Source organism: Gouania willdenowi, chromosome 1 (genome assembly GCF_900634775.1).
Source record: "Gouania willdenowi chromosome 1, fGouWil2.1, whole genome shotgun sequence".
Taxonomy (NCBI): Eukaryota; Metazoa; Chordata; class Actinopteri; order Blenniiformes; family Gobiesocidae; genus Gouania; species Gouania willdenowi.
In genome coordinates, this window is record NC_041044.1 from 26,079,746 (window position 1) to 26,100,342 (window position 20,597).

Here is a 20,597-nt window from a genome sequence, read left to right on the forward strand (position 1 = left end):
GCATTTTTGAGAACAAATGAATTTAGCGATATATTCCAAATGGATGTGTCTGTGATAGGATAGCTGATTTACTTACTATACTCAATGAAAATCAGAACCCCTTTAATAATCCCAGGGGGAAATTGCTTAAAGTAGTCCATGAACCAGGCACATGGTCTTGGGGTGGACATCAATGTCATTAACATTGTATACTAAAAAGTTGGTCCATTAAAACAATAGCTGCTGTAATTAAATTTGCTGAAGAAGTTGCCTGTTATTATTGTGACAACTGGTTAGCTAGATGTACTATAAAAAAAAGACACCCCAGAACTATTTCATAGGGGGAGCCAGATGTAAGCAATCTAGAATGGACCCATTCTACATAAATAAACAGAGCAAACAATAGCATAAAAATTATTTAAAGATCCCAACATCCAATCTGTTGGATGTATTAGGAAAGAAAGTTATAACCACTGATGTTTCATACATTACATGGTGCCAAACACAACACTATCATGACCTGGATGAGCGAGGACAATCTCTTACCTACTGTATAAAACAACAGGATGTCATATTTTCATCCCTTAAATTAGGTAACCTGCCCATTATACATAATAATAAATAAATATAGAGATAAGCCTTTGAATTGCATTGAATTTGAATTTATTTCGGCACAACACTCAATTGTGTAATTCTTCAGCCGAAAGGGTTTACGTCAGGGGTCTGCAACCTTTACTGTCAAAGGAGCCATTTAACCTCATCTAACCTGGATTAAAGTCCTCCTGGAGCCAAAAGAAATACCTTCTCAATGAAGACAATACAGTGTCTTCATTTCTAAACCGTTGAAATTATATAGAATAATGTTTGATTTGATATGATTTATATTAATCATGTAAATGGCAACCTAAAAACAGTTTAAAATGAAATAAAATCGATTAACATCAATAAATAACAACAAAACAGTATCTTGCATCTTCAGATTACTCAGTTTACATAAACACAATGTTATATAAAGAAGATTTTATTTAATGTATTTGAAAGGCTATACAAAAAGTAACTTGAATTTGATAACGCACGATCATGTCGGTCAACACATGCTAATTGATCATTTCTTGCCACATATCAAGCATACATATTTAACCTGCTGAGTCATTGCACAACGCGATTTATTTTTAGGTTTACCAATTGTTATATCGTGATTTTATTTGTCATTATGTTTATGAAGTATTAATGTATTTTATTCCATTGTATACATATTATATATTATTGCTGTCCTAAGCTGTTGCTCGTCTTTCTTATACTTACTAACAATGAACAATGAAACACAGTTGCAGATTTGAGTTTTAGCACAGCTAGTAAAAAGCACAGCCTTTGATCAACATTTAATCCTAAGTAAAGATATAATCAGTCTTTGTAACTCGTGGTTTGCTGCATGCTCTTCGTGTCCATGATGTTCATCTTCAGGTCCTCTCGGCCTCTGTTTTCTCTTCAGTAGCAGCTGTTGTTGGTGTCGTTTCATCTGAACAAAGCTCTTTAGTCCGACCCAGCGCAGCAGGTGGAGGCACGTTCAGGCATCGGACCTGACCTCCCCACTTCTCCATCTCTTTCTGCTCCAGCTGAAGAAATAAAGGCGTCGCCCCAAACCCCCGACTGCGCTTTCACCAACATCAGCATGCAGTTGCTCAAAGCAACGCTAAGGTTGTGCTTATCTGTCCCCCTCATAGGTGAAACTGCTGCCTTCCAGGGAGATGTTGTTGTAACTATGAAGGTACTTGTTTCCTACACGGATGCTGGCAGTGAAGGCGAGGGTGGTGTCAGTGCTGACAGGGAAAAGGGCGGCAGCAGTAGCAGCAGCAGCAGCAGCAGAACTGTCACTTTGTTTAAGTTTGTTCTGTGATGAGATGAGAGCACGCTTCACTGCCAGACACTAAAGCCCATTTTCCTTCCAGATGATGAAGACCCAGATGAATTCTGTGCAGGCCAGAGGAGCTGAGTGGCTCAAACAGAGAAGTAGAATCATGTGCTGTTTGAGAAGTCACAGCAAAGATTTGGAGAGTCAGTGTTTGCAACACAGGAAAACACGTGCACAAGTCATCTCTGCCGGAAATTCTGGGATTTTCCAAAAAAGACATTGTTGTGCTGCCTCTTCATCTGTCTATTGATTCACTGCCACGGCTTCCTGGAAAACTCCAGCAAATACAGTCACACCTGACTATGTTTCCCAAAATCATGAGGCAAGGCAAGGCAAGGCAAATTTATTTGTACAGCGCATTTCATACTCAAGGCAACTCAATGTGCTTTACATGATAAAACATTCAATTGTTTAAAATCAATAAGAACAATTAAAATCATCAGTAAAATCATCATTACATCAACAACATGACAAAAAATCTCTCTCTCAATCATATGCAGTAGAGAAAAAAAGTGCCTTTAACTTTGATTTAAAAATGTTCACATTGGATGCTGACTTCAGCTCCGCTGGCAGTTTGTTCCACTTCTTTGCAGCATAACAACTAAAAGCAGCATCACCATGTTTACTGTGAGCTCTGGGCTCCACTATCTGACCTGTGTCCATAGATCTGAGAGACCTGCTGGGTTCATACCTGACCAACATGTCACTGATGTATTCTGGACCAAACCCATTCACAGATTTATACACCAGCAGCAGAACTTTAAAGTCTATTCTGAGGCTGACTGGGAGCCAGTGTAAAGACTTTAAAACTGGAGTAATGTGCTCTGACCTCTTTGTTCTGGTTAAGACCCGAGCTGCAGCGTTCTGAACCAGCTGTAGCTGTTTGATGCTCTTTTGGGGGATTCCTGTCAGAAGACCATTACAATAGTCCAGTCTGCTGGAGATAAAAGCATGGACCAGTTTCTCCTGATCTTTCTGAGCCATTAAACCTTTCACTCTGGAGATGTTCTTTAGGTGGTAGAAGGCTGTTTTTGTGATAGATTTGATCTGACTGCTGAATGTAAGATCTGAGTCAATCAGAACACCAAGGTTTTTGACTTGGTCTTTAGCTTTTAAAGATCGAGACTCAAGATAATTGCTGACAGCAGTCCTCTTTTCCTTGTTACCAAAGACAATCACCTCCGTCTTGTCATGGTTTAGTTGAAGGAAGTTTTCACTCATCCAGCAGTTTACTTTTTCTAAACAGTCACACAACACCTCAATGGGACCATGGTCATCTGGGTTCAGTGATAGATATAGTTGTGTGTCATCTGCATAGCTCTGATAATCAACCTTACAGTTCTGTAAAATTTGTCCTAAAGGAAGCATGTAAAGGTTAAACAGAAGGGGTCCAAGAACAGATCCCTGAGGAACCCCACAGGACATTGGTAATCTGTCAGATTCAAAGTTTCCAATGCTTACAAAATAGCTTCACTCCTCCAAGTATGACTTAAACCATTGCATTACTTTTCCATTTAGTCCGACCCATGTTTGCAATCTGTGCAACAAAATTGTATGATCTACAGTGTCAAATGCAGCACTTAGATCCAACAGAATGAGAACAGATACTTTTCCTGAATCAGTGTTCAACCTTATGTCATTGATCACTTTGATCAGAGCAGTTTCAGTGCTGTGATGAGAACGAAAACCTGACTGAAATTTATCAAATATTTTGTTGAATGTTAAGAATTGACTCAGTTGGTTGAAGACCACCTTCTCAATGATCTTGGCCATGAATGGAAGGTTGCTGATTGGTCTATAGTTAGCCAGTATAGAGGCATCCAGTGTTCTCTTTTTTAACAGCGGTTTCACAGCAGCTACTTTCAGGGATTTTGGTACGGTGCCTGATTGGAATGAGCAGTTAATTATCTGACACAGATCAGTGACAATTGACTTTACAACAGTTTTAAAGAAGTTTGAGGGTATTGTGTCAAGGCAACACGTTGATGGATTCAGCTGCTGAACAGTTTCCTCTATTGTTTTTGGGTTCACTGTAATAAACTCTAACATTGTAATTGACTCATCCCTCAGTGGTTGAAGCTGTTCAAGCTTTTTGTGATTTTGCTGGTTTGTTCTGATGTTTGACCTTATTGATTGTATTTTTTCATTGAAATATACAGCAAATTCATTGCATTTTCCAGCTGACAGTAATTCAGGGGCTATCTGATCTGGGGGGGTTGTGAGCTTTTCAATTACAGAAAACAACGTGCGAGAGTTGTTGACATTTTTGGCAATAATTTCAGAAAAGTATTGCTGCCTTGCTTTGAACAAGCCATCATTGAATTTTCGCAGACTTATTTTGTATAGTTCTAGATGAATTTGGAGTTTTGTTGATCTCCATTTACGCTCAGCTCTTCTACAGTCAGATTTCAAATTCTGCATTATCTCAGTCCTCCTCCAAGGTGTTTTCTGTGTGTTTGGTTTTCTCTTAGTTTTGATTGGAGCCACCACATCTATGACATTACAGACGTTTCTATTATACTCATCCAGAAGATCATCAACTGTCTCAGCACTCAATGTTGGTGTCATTGCTATGGCTTCCATAAACTGTGCACTTGTGTTCTCATTTATGTACCTTTTCTTTAAACACACATAACTAGGGGGAACAGATGTTACAGTCTCTAGGTCAAAAAAGACACAGAAATGATCAGATAGAGCTAAGTCTCTTACATCAACAGCAGAGATATCAACACCTTTAGAGATAACCAGATCCAAAGTGTGACCTTGAGTGTGTGTCGGACCAGTCACATGTTGTGTAAGACCAAAAGTATCCATTAAAGCATACAGTTCTTTGGAAGTATTGTCCATGTTATTGTCTACATGAATATTTAAGTCACCTGTTATTATTAAAAAGTTGTATTCAGTGCATACAACTGACAGCAGTTCAGCGAACTCATCCATGAATTCTCCAGAATATTTTGGGGGTCTATAAATGACTAAAAACAGAACTCTTGAATCACCCTTCAGTAAGAATGACATATATTCAAAGGAGATAAAATCACCAAATGTTATTTCTTTGCACTGAAATATTGATTTAAAAATGGCAGCAACTCCACCACCTTTCCTGCAAGTACGACACTTATTTAAATAAATAAAGTCTTGTGGTGCACTTTCATTGAGAATAGTATTACTGATACCATCATTCAACCATGTTTCATTAAGAAATAAAAAGTCCAAGTGATGTGTCAAAATAAAATCATTAATTATTAGTGACTTGTTAACAAGAGATCTAACATTAAGAAGAGCTAATTTTAAAGACTTTACTGGAGACACTGGTGGACTTTTTGGATGACATGTTATAGGAGTCAAATTTTTATCTCTATAAAGCTTTTTGCTTTTCTTTAATTTCACAATTTTACCTGTGTTACCTGTCACCACAGGAATTAAAGAAGCTGCATTAACTCCATAAGGCCCTGACTTTTTCTGGTTGTTCCTAAAAATAGAGCTATTGCAGTCTGGACCCAGCACACATCAGACCTGTGTCGCTCTAAGTTGAACACAGCTGGCCTGAGGAGAAGAGTGATCCTGAGCCTGGTATCTTCGAGGAGGGATGGGTGGTGCAGATTGACCATGGTGGGGTAAAGGGTGGGGTGTTAGTCTTGTGCCAGCCAGAACCAGCTCGTTCATCTGGGCAGTTAAATCCAAGAAGGCAGGGGTAGGAGAGAAGCTGGATGAGGTGGAAGTAGGTGAATTTTGGGGTGAAGCAGGTGGGTCCTGAGATGCGGGGGTTGGGTTGACCTCTTCATTTTGGCGATTTTTATTTCTTGCTGGAAGCTCATTGACTCCATGTTCTTTCCTTGTTGTTTTGTTCTCCGATGGTACATGTTGTCCTCTGTCTTTATCAGAACTGATAGCAGTGTGACTGGTGAAGTAAAACAAGTTGGATGTGAAGAGTTTTACTCCAGCCTTGTTTAGACACAGTCCATCTGCTCTAAAAAGATGACGACGTTCCCAAAAAATAGGAAAATTTTCTATAAAATTTAGTGAAAGGGCAGCACAAGCCGAAGACAGAAATTTATTCAAAGAGTAAATCCTTGAGAATTTCAGATCTCCTTTGCGGACTGGAGGTATCGGGCCACTGATGAACACTTTAGGCTGTATACAGCTCACAGTTTTTAGCAGATGGGTGAAATCCAGCTTTAACACCTCAGACTCCTCCTTGGCTAAATCATTTAACCCAAAATGAATCACAACATTTTTCAAATGTGGGTAATCTGCAACGATATGCAAGATTTTGTCAGCCAGGTCTGATACTGTGTCATTAGGTAAGCAGATCACTTTCACGTTGCTGCTAAACATCTTCTGAGCATCTTTAACAGAAACGTCTCCCACTATCAGTGTGTGAGGTTGTTGCTTTGGCCTACCATGTCGCTTTTGTTTTCCTGAAGCACTTTCAGTCTTCGCAGTTCCAGAAGGTTGTGTGTTGACCTCATTAGAGCCAGATCCTAGGTCATTCAGCAGTGGGGCGAATCGATTACCCAGTTCTACATGAAACTGGGTTTGTGACTTGGTGATACTCCTGCCTTTAGCAGATGTCCACTTTTGTGCCTGGGCAGACAAAGGAGTTGATGTTGAGGCTACAGTCTGAGAAGCCAGTGCAGGCCAGTCCGTCTCATTATTGAGGAGTTTTGAGCTGAGGTCAAAACCTCTTTCATTGGTTAATCATTTAAACAAAGTTCAGGGGACGATATACAATGCTGGGCTCACAATAACAATACACAACAATATTTTTGGAAGGGGAAAAAAAAAAAGCTAATTTACATACTTATTCAAGGTGTGACCTTTTTCACTCATGTGAGTATTGTCAGGTTCTGTTTAGTTTAGTTGTTATTTAGCCCTTTGTGATTAGCTCCCTCATGTTTCCACCCAGGTGTGGCCCATTCCCAATCAGGCCTACTCCACTATTTAGCTGAGTGCTTGAACACTGTCTGAAAAATGGATATGACATAAAAAGGGACATATCCCATTCTCAATAACACAATCGGTGGAAAAACACATGTGATGTTTGAGACAACATATTAAAAAGGAAAATTGCACTTTTTCCCGTTACTAAAGTTGAAGAAGTATTCTTGTTTTGCATAGATAATGTATAATTGTGTAATATGTTTAGTGGAGCATTGCATTAAAGGTGCAGTCTGCAACTCTTATAAAAGTAACTTTTTGTCATATTTGCTAAAGCTGTCACTATGTAAGGACAGCTTTACATGAAACTAGTAGTTTGTGTGAAAAAAAAGCAGGCTCATTGAGCCCCGCCGCCCCTTTCCCGTCTTTTTTAAAGTGTATGGTCTGAAGGAGTAGAAGATGGAATTGGTGACTTTTCTGCTTGAAAGGTAATTACTGCTGCTTGATTTACATTATGTTTGATTTGTAATTGTTACACTAGAACTCTGTGGTGCATGTATTGTTCATGTGTGCCTCCGTGTGGGCTGCTGTAAGTGACACTGTGGTGTTGTTGTTGCTGTTCATGAGGTGTGTCCACATTGAGAGAGAGAAGCGCTGCAGTAATATGCTTTTAACAGAGCATGTTATATTACTGTGATGTTGCTGTCGGACTAACGTTAGCTTGTTAGCTCCTCTGAGGGAGGGACTTTGGAAAGTTTGAAGGCAGGGCAAGAGAGCAGCGGGGAGAGTGGCGGACTGCACCTTTAAGTGGTAGTCTTAACCTTTTATTTCCATGGAGATATACAATATTTATATAAATTAGGTTGGTGGGGAGGGGTCTATGTTTACCCATCAAACAGGAGCATTTCTGAAGAAAAACATTAAACTCAAAACATGATGTCATACATAGTTTATTATTAGTTTTATAATAAATTGAAGTAATGCTTGCAAGCATTACATCTCTGTCAGATAGTTAGCGTTGCAGATTTTTCTGTTTTAGGTGATTTTATGCATCATTCTCTGGCTGCTCTGGACAAAGCTCTTTAGTTGGATCCATTATAATAGGTGGAGGAAGGTGCAGACACTCCACCTGAGCTTTAAACTCCTTCATCTCCTTCTCCTCAATGTCTCTCCTCCTGCTGAACAGGTAGACGTCATGTGACCTGTAGGTGGGCGACTGAATGTCTAATTCCAGCACAGCACAGTCTGCACATGATGTTTGCAGGAAGGTCCCGGTAAAGTTGAAGACTTTCACCATCAAGTTGAAGACGTGGCCTTCTTCTGTGAAGTTCTGACGGCGATACTCGCAGTTGTCTCCCACGCGGTTCACCTGAGTGTAGGAGGAGTTACGGAGATAAAGCGTGGAGCTGTCGCGTCCTTTCATAGCAGCCGCTGAAGCAGGATCTTTGAGGCTTCCTGCAACCAAAGCCCATCTTCCCAAAACATTGTGAACCCCAACCACGGGTTGGAGAAGCGTCTCACATGCCAGAGAGGCTGAGTGGCTCACAGCCATCACACACAACATGGTGGCCAGAACAGTCAACATATTAGGCTGCATCTGTGGCTCGTGTTGGGAGCTTTTCTACAAAATACTGCTGCTATTTCATCTCTTGCATTTATAACTCATTTTCAAACCCTTCATGTTGCAAAACTAGAGAATTCCACTCGTACACTTACACAATATTTGCAGCAAATATTTACCATTAGTCAGTCAATTTGAACCTTTGTTCCAATCATACTGTTACATAGTGACACTATTTCTGCTCTTTTACCTTGTTTGGTTTTCTTCTATTTAAACAGATATTACACAATCATTGGGTTTATTGTTTAATAAAATGACCAAGAATTTTTTTTTTTTTTTTTACTCGATTAAACTACCATTGTTTTGCCCTGAGAAGCATAAATTAGTCAACTTGAAACTTTTCTGAGCCTGCATTGCAGAATGATTTAAAACACCTGGTAATAAATAAATAACTCCACAGCATCACATTTTGCATCACATCAAAACAAAACTGACTAATGCTGTTCAGTGTGTTGGTTTAAATAAATATTGCTGTTTAGCTGAGTCAGACACTTGGGAACAAAGGTCTGCCTTATAAAAAAAGACACACACAAACACCATATAATGCACTGTTAATACGCTGTTCTTTAGAAAACCGAAAATGTCTAGATACTGTATATATGGTACATTATGTTTTTCCTCAGCTCATAGTATTTTACTTCTGAGGATAACTACGGTATTTACAGTACTTAATAAACATGTTGTGGGTAACACGTAACACCTTTAACATTTTGAATATTGCAGATTTTATTTATTTATTTTTAAGCTATAGCTTCTGCTAATAGATCAGGATTGTAATTCATATGTCTTCTAAAGTAAATCCCTAAATCAGCCACAACTTTAAGGATAACTGTCGTCAGTCCTTAATAACACGAGTTAACTTTTTATCCCTGAATGAAAATCAAACTGAGGTAGTTCTATTTAGTCGTCCTGACCAGGTGCAGGCCCTCACCTGCTCCCTGGGCTCTCTAGCACCCTACATTGTTCCCTAGGCTAGGAACCTTGGTTTATTTTCATTTTTTTTTTTATCATGGATGGTGCTTTTAAATTAGTGAGACAGCTTCTTTCAGCTAAGGCTGCTGGGCAAAGTGAAACCCTTTCAAGGCGATCTACGCTTTTTATCACGTCACGTTTGGACTACTGTAATTCTCTTTATGCTGTCAGTCCGAGCTCAACCGCCTCCAGCTCGTCCAAAATGCAACTGCTCATCTTTTAACTGGGACTAAAAAAAGTGAGCACATAACTCCTGTACTGTCTGCACTGTGCTGGTTTCCAGTAAAGTACAGGATTGATTTTAAGGTTCTTTTATTGGTTTTTAGGTCCCTGAATGGGCTGGCCTCCCAGTACCTGGCTGACCTCCTTTCCTTGCATCGGCCCTCCAGAGCTCTGAGGTCAGTCAACCAGATGGTTTAAGACGTCCCTCATTTCTATTTAAAATCCAGAGGTGACTGTTCTTTTTCTGTGGCAGCTCCCACCCTATGGAATGCACTACCGCTATAGCTTTGTGGACGGCCGACAGCCGGTCCTCTTTTAAAATTAAGCACAAAACTCAGTTTCTTAAATCTTTGAATGTTTGACTAGTGGTGTCTTATTGTTGTTTAATGTCTTTTGTTTTATTGGTGCTATATATTTATTCTCTTCACTGTAAAGCACTTTGGCATGCTACTGGCTGTTTTAATGTGCTATATAAATAAAGCTGACATTGACAACAAAATGCTAAACTGTGATGTAAACTCAATGTGGTGAATGGTTAGGTCATTTATGTCTGATATAGTGGTGAGCACACGGAAAAACAGCAGATTATGTATTCAACAGGGAAATAGTAAAAGTAAAAAGGTACATTCAATAAAAGTTAAATTGCAACAATAACTTCTAATTTGGACTTTTGTTTTATTCCTTCCCTGCTCCTCATCCTCCTTTCTAGTGTGCCCAGCAAAGCAATACCCTGTGGTCCTTGGACAACTTTTATTACTGTAGTTCCGGTAAAGAAATACCAGGTTTGAACTGGGTAAAGGGGAGTTTTATTGTTGGGTCATCTGTAACATGTGAATGTACCAATGGACAAATATCAAATGACCCACTGTGGAGGTATGACGTAATGTGATAATTCCTCCTTCTTATACTCACCTGGATGAAAACTAGTTGTGAGTTTTGTGTGGTAGTATTGAAACAGATTCATGCATTGGACATAGGTTATGACAATTACGAACAGCTACAGTACATGCTAACTAGTGTTGTTCCGATACCTTTTTTTGTCCCGATGCATAGTTTCAGCCGATACCGATACATACCGATAATGTGGTAAATATATGACCTGTTTTTCGCTGAAAATCAAGTCCTCGAAATTGCCGACGTTTTCTCCCGTGTGTAGAAACATTTGTTTGTTTTTCGGCAACATGAAAACGCAACTCCGCAATTGTTTCAGAGCGGATGCTCTGGGCCAATAGCGATGGCTTGCCTCGGCATACATTGAACACGTAACATACGAGTTTCTGTGAAGAGGAGTCAGGGCAGCAGTGAGAGTTGGGACATAAAAAAAACACAAGGCACCGCGTTTGAAGAAGAGTTTGATGTTGTAAATGGCATTAGCATGTTAATAGTTAGTACTTACCGAAAACCGATCGGGACCCCTCCCATTATTATTATCTGCATCAGAATCAGAATCATTTATTGATGGCCACATCAATGGAATTTGTTTTCAGTAGAGCACATCATGCTCACATCTCCTGTGTCAGGTACAGTACATACATACATACAGATTACTGTTACAAAAAATGCAACATTACAACATTTAAGTTAAATTTTGGCATATATCTCATGTCCATATGGCTGTGTGATTCTTATACAGTTAAAAATAATCAACCTCAAAATAAAGAAATCATTCCATATAAATAATTGTATATGTTACATAATTCTATAGGCCTACAAAATAGATATGGGTAAGTCTGAACGTGATTAGTTTATTGAAAGTTGAGCGCCGCCCCTAACTGCAGTGTGTGGTCTGAGGTTATTTTCAATGCTCGCAGTGTGACGCGTCTGTGATACAAAGTCACTATGGATGGGAGTGTGTGGCCAGTGATTTTGGATGTCAGCACTACATTAATGCGAACTAATATTTATTTGCATATACACGTATAAACTGAGATTGTAACCTATTCGAAGCTAGTCATATGAAAAACATTCCATCATGTAGAAGAACCAATGTTACCCTTGTGAAGAAAATGATTTCCACTTTTCCAAGTTCTTCCATATTAGTTTTTTTTATTTTATTGCTTTGGATTCATCTCACACTCCACATACATGTGTTCATTGTCATTTATACATCGACTTTAGAAGTGAACTGAAAGGTTCTGATGTTGACTCAATGTACAGTATTTTCCAAGCTGTAATATATTTACAGCTGGGTCCTTTAATGGTTTATTAAAATCCAGCAACTGCTTGATGGGGAGGCTGATTCCTTTAATCTCAGAAAGACACAATGTTAGTGAGTGGGACATGAACTTGAAAACACAGAGCATGAAAACACATCATAGGGTTCATTTCTGATGATAGCCCTCCTGCAAAGCTTGAGGATAGTTTCTTACTAATCTTCTCTTTTCTTCTTCTAATAATTTCCACATCAAGTGTAAATAATCACGACTAGTTTCATTTAAAAAAAAAAAAAACATGTTTTACCAACACAGTTTGGTTAAGAAGTATCCTCAATGATTGTTTCAAGAAAGATATAACAAATGAGAAACAAAGCTAACAGGAATAGAGTGTAGGCCTACATCGTAGCACCATTTCATATTTTTAGTGCACACAGTCAGAAACCGTCACGACCCAGTTTTGAGCTCCTTTTCAGGCATACTTGGATGAAAGATACACATCTTTATTTTTAAATGGGTCAAGAAATGTCTTTTTGAACTTGACTTTCAAGCGAGGAACAGAAAAGTTAGTTATGCATCAGAAATGTCAGTTTAATCTAACGATTCAACAGTCAAGGCAAAGCTCAACACGTCCACATCCTATCACTCATTTAGAGCTGTATCAGAGGGTCTCCTCTGGTCAATGTACTAATAGACCAGTTTAAAATAAATTAAAACTATTCATATTGTACTGGAAAAGTTATCAATAATCTTATTATAAAGTAGAGACATGGTCAGTCCTTAGTATGAGCTTGTAATAAAATAGCATCTAATAGGAGCAATGTAAAAAAAAAAAAACTAATCTCTACGTTGCCTTATTCCAGTCACATACCACAATTAGGAAATACCTTTCATATGTGTATAGCATATTCATGTTTAAATACAGCTATTTATTTTCATATACAAAGTAAGCTTCTTCCAGGTTATCTTGTTTCTAAAATCTTTTAATATAGATCATCTGAGTAGCACACTGAGCAAAGTCCAGCGGAGGGAACACAAACTCAGACTCAGCGGTTTCTTCCTGGGTGGTTTCTTGCTCAAAGTTCAGCTTCAAAGACATCGGTTCTCATCTCAGACAAAGCTTTCTTCCTGCTGTGATATCAAAGTTCATGAGAATGAGGAAACTTCTGGTTCAACACTGGGAACGTTGGCAGACGACCATGGAGGAAAAGGAAGTGGACAAACTGATGACAAAAAACGGATGGATGCATAAAACAAAGAGCCGAGTGAGGAACTGTAGTGAGAAGGGCACAGCGTGAGGGCCGAGTGAAGAGGCTGTGAGGAAGGGAATGAAAACGAGGGAACAGTCACATAACAGAGCAGCACTGGCAGGCTTTGCGTTTGGGGGCCTGGCCCACCCCCTCGCGGCTCTCTGTCTCTCTGCCTGATGGAATCTGAGCTCCTGCTGGCTCCGTGGTGGCAATGGAGACTTTGACCTCGGACAGGAGGGGCTCCTGTTCCCCCGGCCCTGCCGCTGTCCTGTGATTCCCCTGACAATCAGCCAGAGACACTTCTTGGAACTGACCAGGCACAAACGCAGCATCTTCAACGTGTACTACTGCCTCCTCCTCAGCCTCTGCTTTAGGACTGAAAGAGGAAGATGGTGCCTCAGAGTAGACGGGGACCAAAGCCACTGCAGCGCCCTCTAGGGCATTGGCCGGGGCTTGCAGGTGCTCCAGGGCAGGCTCTTCATGGACATCTGAATGTGTTTCTATGTCTTTATCTTCAACTGTTGGTTGTGCTTCAGTCGCTAAGTTCTTGTCCAACTCTGAAAAAGTCACTGAAACAGTTTCTGTTTTTATTACCATCTCAGATGCCTCGGCTTCCAACCCGTCTATGACTTTAACCGATTTCTCATCGTGCACGTAGAACGTTTGCACCTCTGGAATATCATCTCCTTCGTCTGTGATGATCACACATTCTGCTCTCATCACCACAGCCTCTTCCTCCTCCTCCTCCTCTTCTATAATGTTGGCATTTGAAGCTTGTGCAGACTCTTCCCCACCAACACAGCACAAAGGGCCTAACTGCATGCCAACAGGACCCCCGGGGGCTCCAAGAAACCCATTTGTGCTTGGTTGACCATTCTGTTGTGCAGCACTGTGACTGATGTTACTGTGCATGTCTTCCCCATTGGTTAATAGAGCTGCTGTTTCATCCATAACTACACTTGGCATTACCTTCTCTTCATCTTTAGATGCTCCTGAAGTAAACAAAGATCACAGTTAAAAACCTAATCTAGCTCATATTGAATTACTATTCATGTTATGAGGTTGCTAAGAATATTCAGTCACACTTTATTTGAAGTTTCATATATAAGGCTGACATTACGCTGTCTTTATCTGTCATTAGCGTGAATACGATGTCATGAAAGCTGTCATTATGTGTCTTACGCTAAATTATGACAGCTTTGGAGCTATATTGGGCAGTTTTTGGGTTAGGTGGAGGGACCTAGTGGGGTTTATGACAGCTTATTCATGCTAATGACAGCATAATATCAGCTTCATGTATAAAACTTCAAGTAAAGTGTTACCAACTCCCAGTATGACCGTGCTTAATATAAATAATGTATTGAACTGCAGTTTTTTTCTTTTGACAACCCATACATATTACATGCAAATGCATAGCACCGCTAAGCAATTTTAAGCCTACACTGATTGGATAGCTGATAAATATAATCATTAATGATTAGGGATGTAACGATTAATCGTAAGGCAGTTAAAAATTGATTCATAGGTATCACGATTGATATCGATCTTCTGAAAATTGAATCGCAGTACTTTTTTTAACCATCAGGTTTAGGCGAGTGTAGGCGGCGGGCGGAGTCTGCTAATACTTTCTTTCTGGCTGCCTTCTACTCTTAAATATGTTGATAAATGATTCATTACCCCTTTAGCACCGAAAGAATATCTGCAATATTACATGAATATCTGTAAAAGTCACGTTATTCTATTAGCTCTGTCTGCTAGCATAGCATCTCTTCTTCACTGCTCGATTAGCTGCATGCCAACCGACCACTGGGTTACCAGCGCCCTCTGCTGGTTCAAGTCCAATTGTTAAGGCACAAAATACATTTTCAGTTGCACTTTTAAAAAGAAAAAGAACTATTATGCAGTTTTGCATTGTTTATTATTGAACCAGAATTTAAATGAATAAGCTTCTTCTTCATTTGTATTTTCCCTTTATTTATTTAATTCAAGATTTATTTTTAGTTAAATTGCATTATTTTGAATAGTTTATCAAGGGATTCTTTTGACAATGAAAAATAAAAGGAAAATAGTACAGTATTTTCTAGTGAATCGTTACATCCCTATTAACGATAAGTAAAAAGAAAGAATACCAAGGAATATACAGCAATGAGTTTCAATCACTCTGTCAACATGTCCAAAATCTGTCATTTTTAGCTGAAAAAAACACTGTTGTCATTGAATGTCATTGTGTAAATGTAAGTAGTAACTGGCAGTTTGAAGGTAGTAGAGGTTAATGAAGACTTAACAAATAAAAATGTAAAAAAAGAAGACAAAACAGTCTTGTAATAGTGTGACCGCTGGATTTACCATGCCTAACGTGTGCCGTAGCTTAAAAATAATCTTCTAAAGATTATCTAAAGACTACAATAAAAGACAAATGTATGCTGCTGACAAAAGTTAGGTCAGATCAGCAACATACCAAAAAACAACCTGACTTTATTTCAAACAGCCACTCTAGCAATGTGAGCTACTGTGACACGCCAACGCACCCGCTGCCCTCTAAAACTGCAAGATATGCATTTGACACGCATTAGCATAACTTTGAAGACAACACTTTATACAACATGCATAAATATTCACAACAGCATGTGTGATCTGTTTGCAAAGAACAGGTGCGTCTCTCTGCCTCCGCTTTAATGCAGAACACACAGAAACGTGCTTCTATAGGTGACTCCATGCTCTTTGAAGCAACACGACCTCAAAGAAGAATCAAACTGTTCAAGATGAAGACAGAATGTAACCTTTGTTATTAACTTTGGCCCAATGCGTTTCTGCCAGTTGAAAGGGGCACGTCTGTGTATTTATAGCGTGATCCACCTTCTTACGCACCTGCACAGACAGCACTTTTCTCTCCATTCAGCACAACCTCGAGGATCATCTCTGTAGAGAGAGTGTAGTGTGATGACAACAGCCATGCCATCCTGACCATGACATCTTTAAAAGGTGCAATGGGTTACAGACTAGATGGGAACAACATACTAAAACACACTGAAGAAGGCAGCTTTACTGAATGATAATAACGCTACATTAAAATATGAGCAAAGATCTGCTAACAGCGTTCCTACAGCTTTAGTCAAATTAAATTAGACTTTTTAAGGCCATTTGAAATCTAATTGAAGACAAACATCACAACAAACATAATAAGGGAAAAAACACCACATCAACGTACACAGGGTAAGGGTAATTCTTTTCTAGAGTCTAGTTCAGATGTGCAACTGGCGGCTACCAAAGTAAACACACAAAAATACACAAAATGACAGTCAAAAAACACTAGACTAAGAATAATCAATATCACTCCAAAAACACAGATGACTAAAAAATAGCCAGAAATGTATAAAACAACAACAGGTAATTTTGGTTAAATTTACATTTTCCCTTGTTGTTTAGACATTTAAAAAATAAATAGAAATGTTACCATTTATTTTGAAATGTGAGACTAATTACAATCATGAAATCATACTTATGTGTTAAAAATAAAGATCTTTGAAACATTGATTTAATGATAATTAAGGCTTTATTTTTAGATTCATGAATTTAATGCCTTTTAGGACTTTTTAAGGATCCGTGGGAACTCTTACTTAAATGAAAACTTGTGTAATTTGCAATTTATTCATTTGCATATAAAATATTCAGCAAGCTATTGTTATTTAAAGCTGCTATTTATAGTTTTTATTAGATAAAATCACAGGGTCAATGAATCGATCAATAAATCGGACATCATTCACTACAAAAAGAATGGAAAAGGATTTGAAATTGCCAGTTTAAAGTTTTCATCTCCACAGTAAACACTCCCGTTGACATTATGTAGTGCATTGTGGGACATTGAGTCAGAGACGGGTGTAAAGAAGTGTTTTTACTTCATTCATTATGATACATTACAGATCTAGTGTCCGTTTCAGGGCAAAACTTTTCCAAAAATATCAATAAGAGAGTTTTACGGCGGAGACCAAAACAAACTTTCCAGTTGCAATTCTTTCTTTTTTGAGCAAATGATGTTGGATTCATTGACTTATGAGCCATACACTATGAGTTTATCGTAAAATTATTATATAGCAGCTTTAATATGTATTTAGACTTCCTGCTTCTGTAGACCCCACACATGAATAACCAAAGTCCATCAACAAACTACAGACCGAGTACACTGTTTGGCTTCTATTATTGATAAATATGCTATTAGTTTGTTGTTAACGTATTTTTTTAGGCAATATTGTTCAAAAGCATATTAGAGTATTCCATTTTCTATATATACCATTCATTACATTTCTTACAGATAATAAAACCGTCATGAGCAAATATGTTATAATAATAATAATCATGGGGATTTTAAATAAAGTGTAATTATGTAAGAGTAGCATTTAAAGCTCGGCTGTGGCAGCGAAAAGCAGGTTCCTGTATGTGAGCGCTCAGTGTCATCTTAGGTAGGATAAGGATAGCCACATATCACTCTATAACTCTTCAAAGCTGCACATTTTTATATTTCCAAAAGCCATTTATGATCATTATTATTTAAAAGATATAAGAAAAAACAAACAAACATTATTCAAACATCTTTTCCTCTGGTTTGGTTCCACTTACCTTCTCCAGCCTTGTTTACAGCATCCTGTGAGGTAGGAAAAACAATGGAGGAAACATGAACTCAGAGTTCAACAATGTTACATGATTTCTCAAAGGGCCCCGCTGCTTCCAAAACAAGACTTTTCACTTTAGCCACTCACTTTTCGCCCAACCTCCGTCACCACCTCTATCTTCTCTTGGTGCTCTGCCAGCCGCTCACACTCTGACTGCAACCTGAATAGATCATGTTTCCTGTTATCAAATGCATCACAAAGTCATCAGCACAATTGTAAAAAACAGAAAGACATTGATAAAATCTGCAACAGAAATGCTCCCTTTGCATAACCTGTAACCGTAGAGTGTTTGTCACACTTCAAAATTAAAAATACATTATAATTATTATTATTTTTCCCCTGAAATGTAATTACTCAACTCAAACTTTATTGGTGTATGATGTTGTTACACACTGTTACACATATAAATTTGTTCTCTGCAATTTAACCCATCACCTGGGGGGCAGTCGGCAGCCGTTTTTGCGGCGCCTGGGGAGCCGTTCGGGGTTAAGGGACTTGCTCAACATCCCACAGTGATGGCCCAGGTGGGGCTTGAACCGGGAACCCTCTGATTACAAGGCAAGCGTCCTTAACCTCCCTACAATTAAGTTCTCAGTAACTTTCATTCATACTGTATATAGCTTTGTGATGATTGTATGCGTTTTTATTATACATTTATATTTTAGTGCATTCATTATAATGTTTTATGTAAAAGCCCAACTAGGGACAAGAGTTGTACAAAACATCTGTCACATTCATACTATTGTTACACTGTAAAACTGTATCGTCACTGTATCGTCCCTATTAAAAAAAATATATATTATATCCTAACTCAAACTTACTAACCCCTACCACCTGTATGAGTGTGATAATAGTGGGAAAACTTAATATGAAACCGGTTTTAATCATTTTTAACTACATACGTGTAAGCCATAGACCTGTTTTGCGTTTAATTAAATTGGAATTGACAGTTTCTAGTTAATTTCAATGGCGATTACAATTAAAAAGTCAATTATCTTAACCCAATTACAATTCAATTACGATTACAACTGCAACAGATTTTTACTATTATAAATATGCCATAATTGTAATTATCAATTACGCGATTACAATTGACCACAACCCTGCCTTCAAGTATTGAAAATAAGTGCAGCAGTACACTATGGAGCCCACATTACCTGAATAAAAATACAAGTGTTGGCAGAATTAAAACTCAATTCATTCGAGTCATACATAATATATATTGACAGCCAAAAACAAAACAAAAAACCATCGTGGTGATTATCAATTATACATGAACACTGAAACACAACCAGAGAGCGTTAGCCCAGGCGCTATCATGCTTTTAGGTCTGCCAACTTTGGTTGTTTAGTCGACTAATTGGTCGATGCCGTCGACCAGCATCAGTTTCAATAGCGTAAAAAAAAAAATGCAATGCACTTATATAGGTGATAAGGATTAAATATCAATATATTGTATTTAATGACTAAACATGATTCTATGTCCAGCATCAGCTGTGTGTGAGTGCGTGCTGTGCTGCAAAAAAAAAGAAAAAAGTGTCTCAGATCGGAGAGGGAACACATTAAGACAGGCTTGAAGCACAAGCATCCACTGTTAAATCAATCCTTTTTCTGCACAAGAACATAGATTATCCTTATATTTGATACATAGATTATGTAAATAGATCCACTGTTGTCTCTGGCACAGCGGGGCACACTGCGCACCTGTGTTTGACGTGCGCTTGTTTCCCCGTGTGCTGCTCTGATGTTGACATTAACAGTTGTTTATTAATAAAAGCAGGCTTACCACTAAAACAAAAAGGAAAAAATACGTTTTAATTGTCGGTTTCATGTCGGGCACAAATATGAATACCTAATGTCTGTCGGACCTGTAGGTTTCACTTTTGCTTTATTGGGTTCTGTTTAAAGCTTGAATAAGGTTCATATCATAAATGTTCTGTGTTTAAAAGCAAATCAGTACCACAAAAAACCAAAACAAAATATTGGTCTCTCTTTTTCTTTCTCCTCGTCCTCCTCTGCACCTGCTCATTCATTCTCAAATGTATTTTTTTTTTTTGGTCTACTAATCGCTACATGTGCCATAGTCTTGGTCGATCAACCATTTCCTTGGTTGACTACAACCCTACATGCCTTATCACTGAAAGGCTGTGTATTTGCTTGTGTGCAGAAGTTACAAACTCAGCGTACATGCCCATGGGCTTTTCCAGGGTGCTCAATAGGGGGGAGCGGGGACTCTGAGATACTGGGGAAGTCGGGGATAAGGGAGCTCCTTCCATCAACCATTGGTCTCGTAAAGACTTCCTCTGGAGAAAGAAAAATATCAGACAATGAAGACAAAGAAGATGCTTTTTTATGTTTTTTAACAAAAAAAAGTGTCATTGAAATCTGATATTTCCTAACTTGCAAACAAATTCACACTAACTTCTCCAAGTGCTTTTGTCATATATAAAAATCAATAAATATTAATTTCAAAAATGAAGCTGGATGTAAGTTTGCAGTATGTTAGATATACTTAGTAATGCACTTTCTTTGAAGTTGTATACAGGAGGCTTCTTCAGTGTTGACATTGAAATCAATCCTAATTGGTTGTAAGTGTGAGCCACTTCGATTTATTTATATCCCTTTGATACCTAGATGCCTTTGATGTCAACATTCAAATGCTTTAAACTATGTACCTATATGATGTTATCCTTTAGATGTCTTTGAAGTGTTGTGTAGTTATTTGACTCAGCCTGTGACGGGTAAAGACCATCATAGAGCAAAATAAAACAAACAAACTGGTTCAGAGTTAAAGAATATGTGACAATGATGGCTTTTTTTCATCTCTTTTACACCTGAAGCATCCTTTGGTATACGTCTGTGTGCTGCGGAGTTTTGAGCTGTGGAGTTGGTTCTGTTATACAGCGCATATTGCTGTGGTTTGAACAGTGCAATTCTGTGT

At 38.4% G+C, this 20,597-nt stretch overlaps 1 protein-coding gene across 4 annotated transcripts in view; it reads right to left on the minus strand.

Annotated features, from left to right (window-relative positions):
• Nucleotides 1-11,297: 11,297 nt before the first annotated feature.
• Nucleotides 11,298-20,597, minus strand: part of palm3 (paralemmin 3) — a 34,629-nt gene continuing 25,329 nt past the window's right edge. For 3 of the 4 annotated variants that reach the window (XM_028459712.1, XM_028459701.1, XM_028459720.1), the window contains exons 4-8: nucleotides 19,844-19,959; nucleotides 17,745-17,817; nucleotides 17,605-17,629; nucleotides 15,859-15,909; nucleotides 11,298-13,982 (exon numbers count right to left, since the gene is read on the minus strand). In XM_028459712.1, the coding sequence (XP_028315513.1) occupies nucleotides 13,087-13,982; nucleotides 15,859-15,909; nucleotides 17,605-17,629; nucleotides 17,745-17,817; nucleotides 19,844-19,959 (1,161 nt within the window). In that variant the 3' untranslated portion in view covers nucleotides 11,298-13,086. The remainder of the gene's footprint in view (nucleotides 13,983-15,858; nucleotides 15,910-17,604; nucleotides 17,630-17,744; nucleotides 17,818-19,843; nucleotides 19,960-20,597) is intronic. The other variant, XM_028459728.1, reaches the window with a different exon arrangement.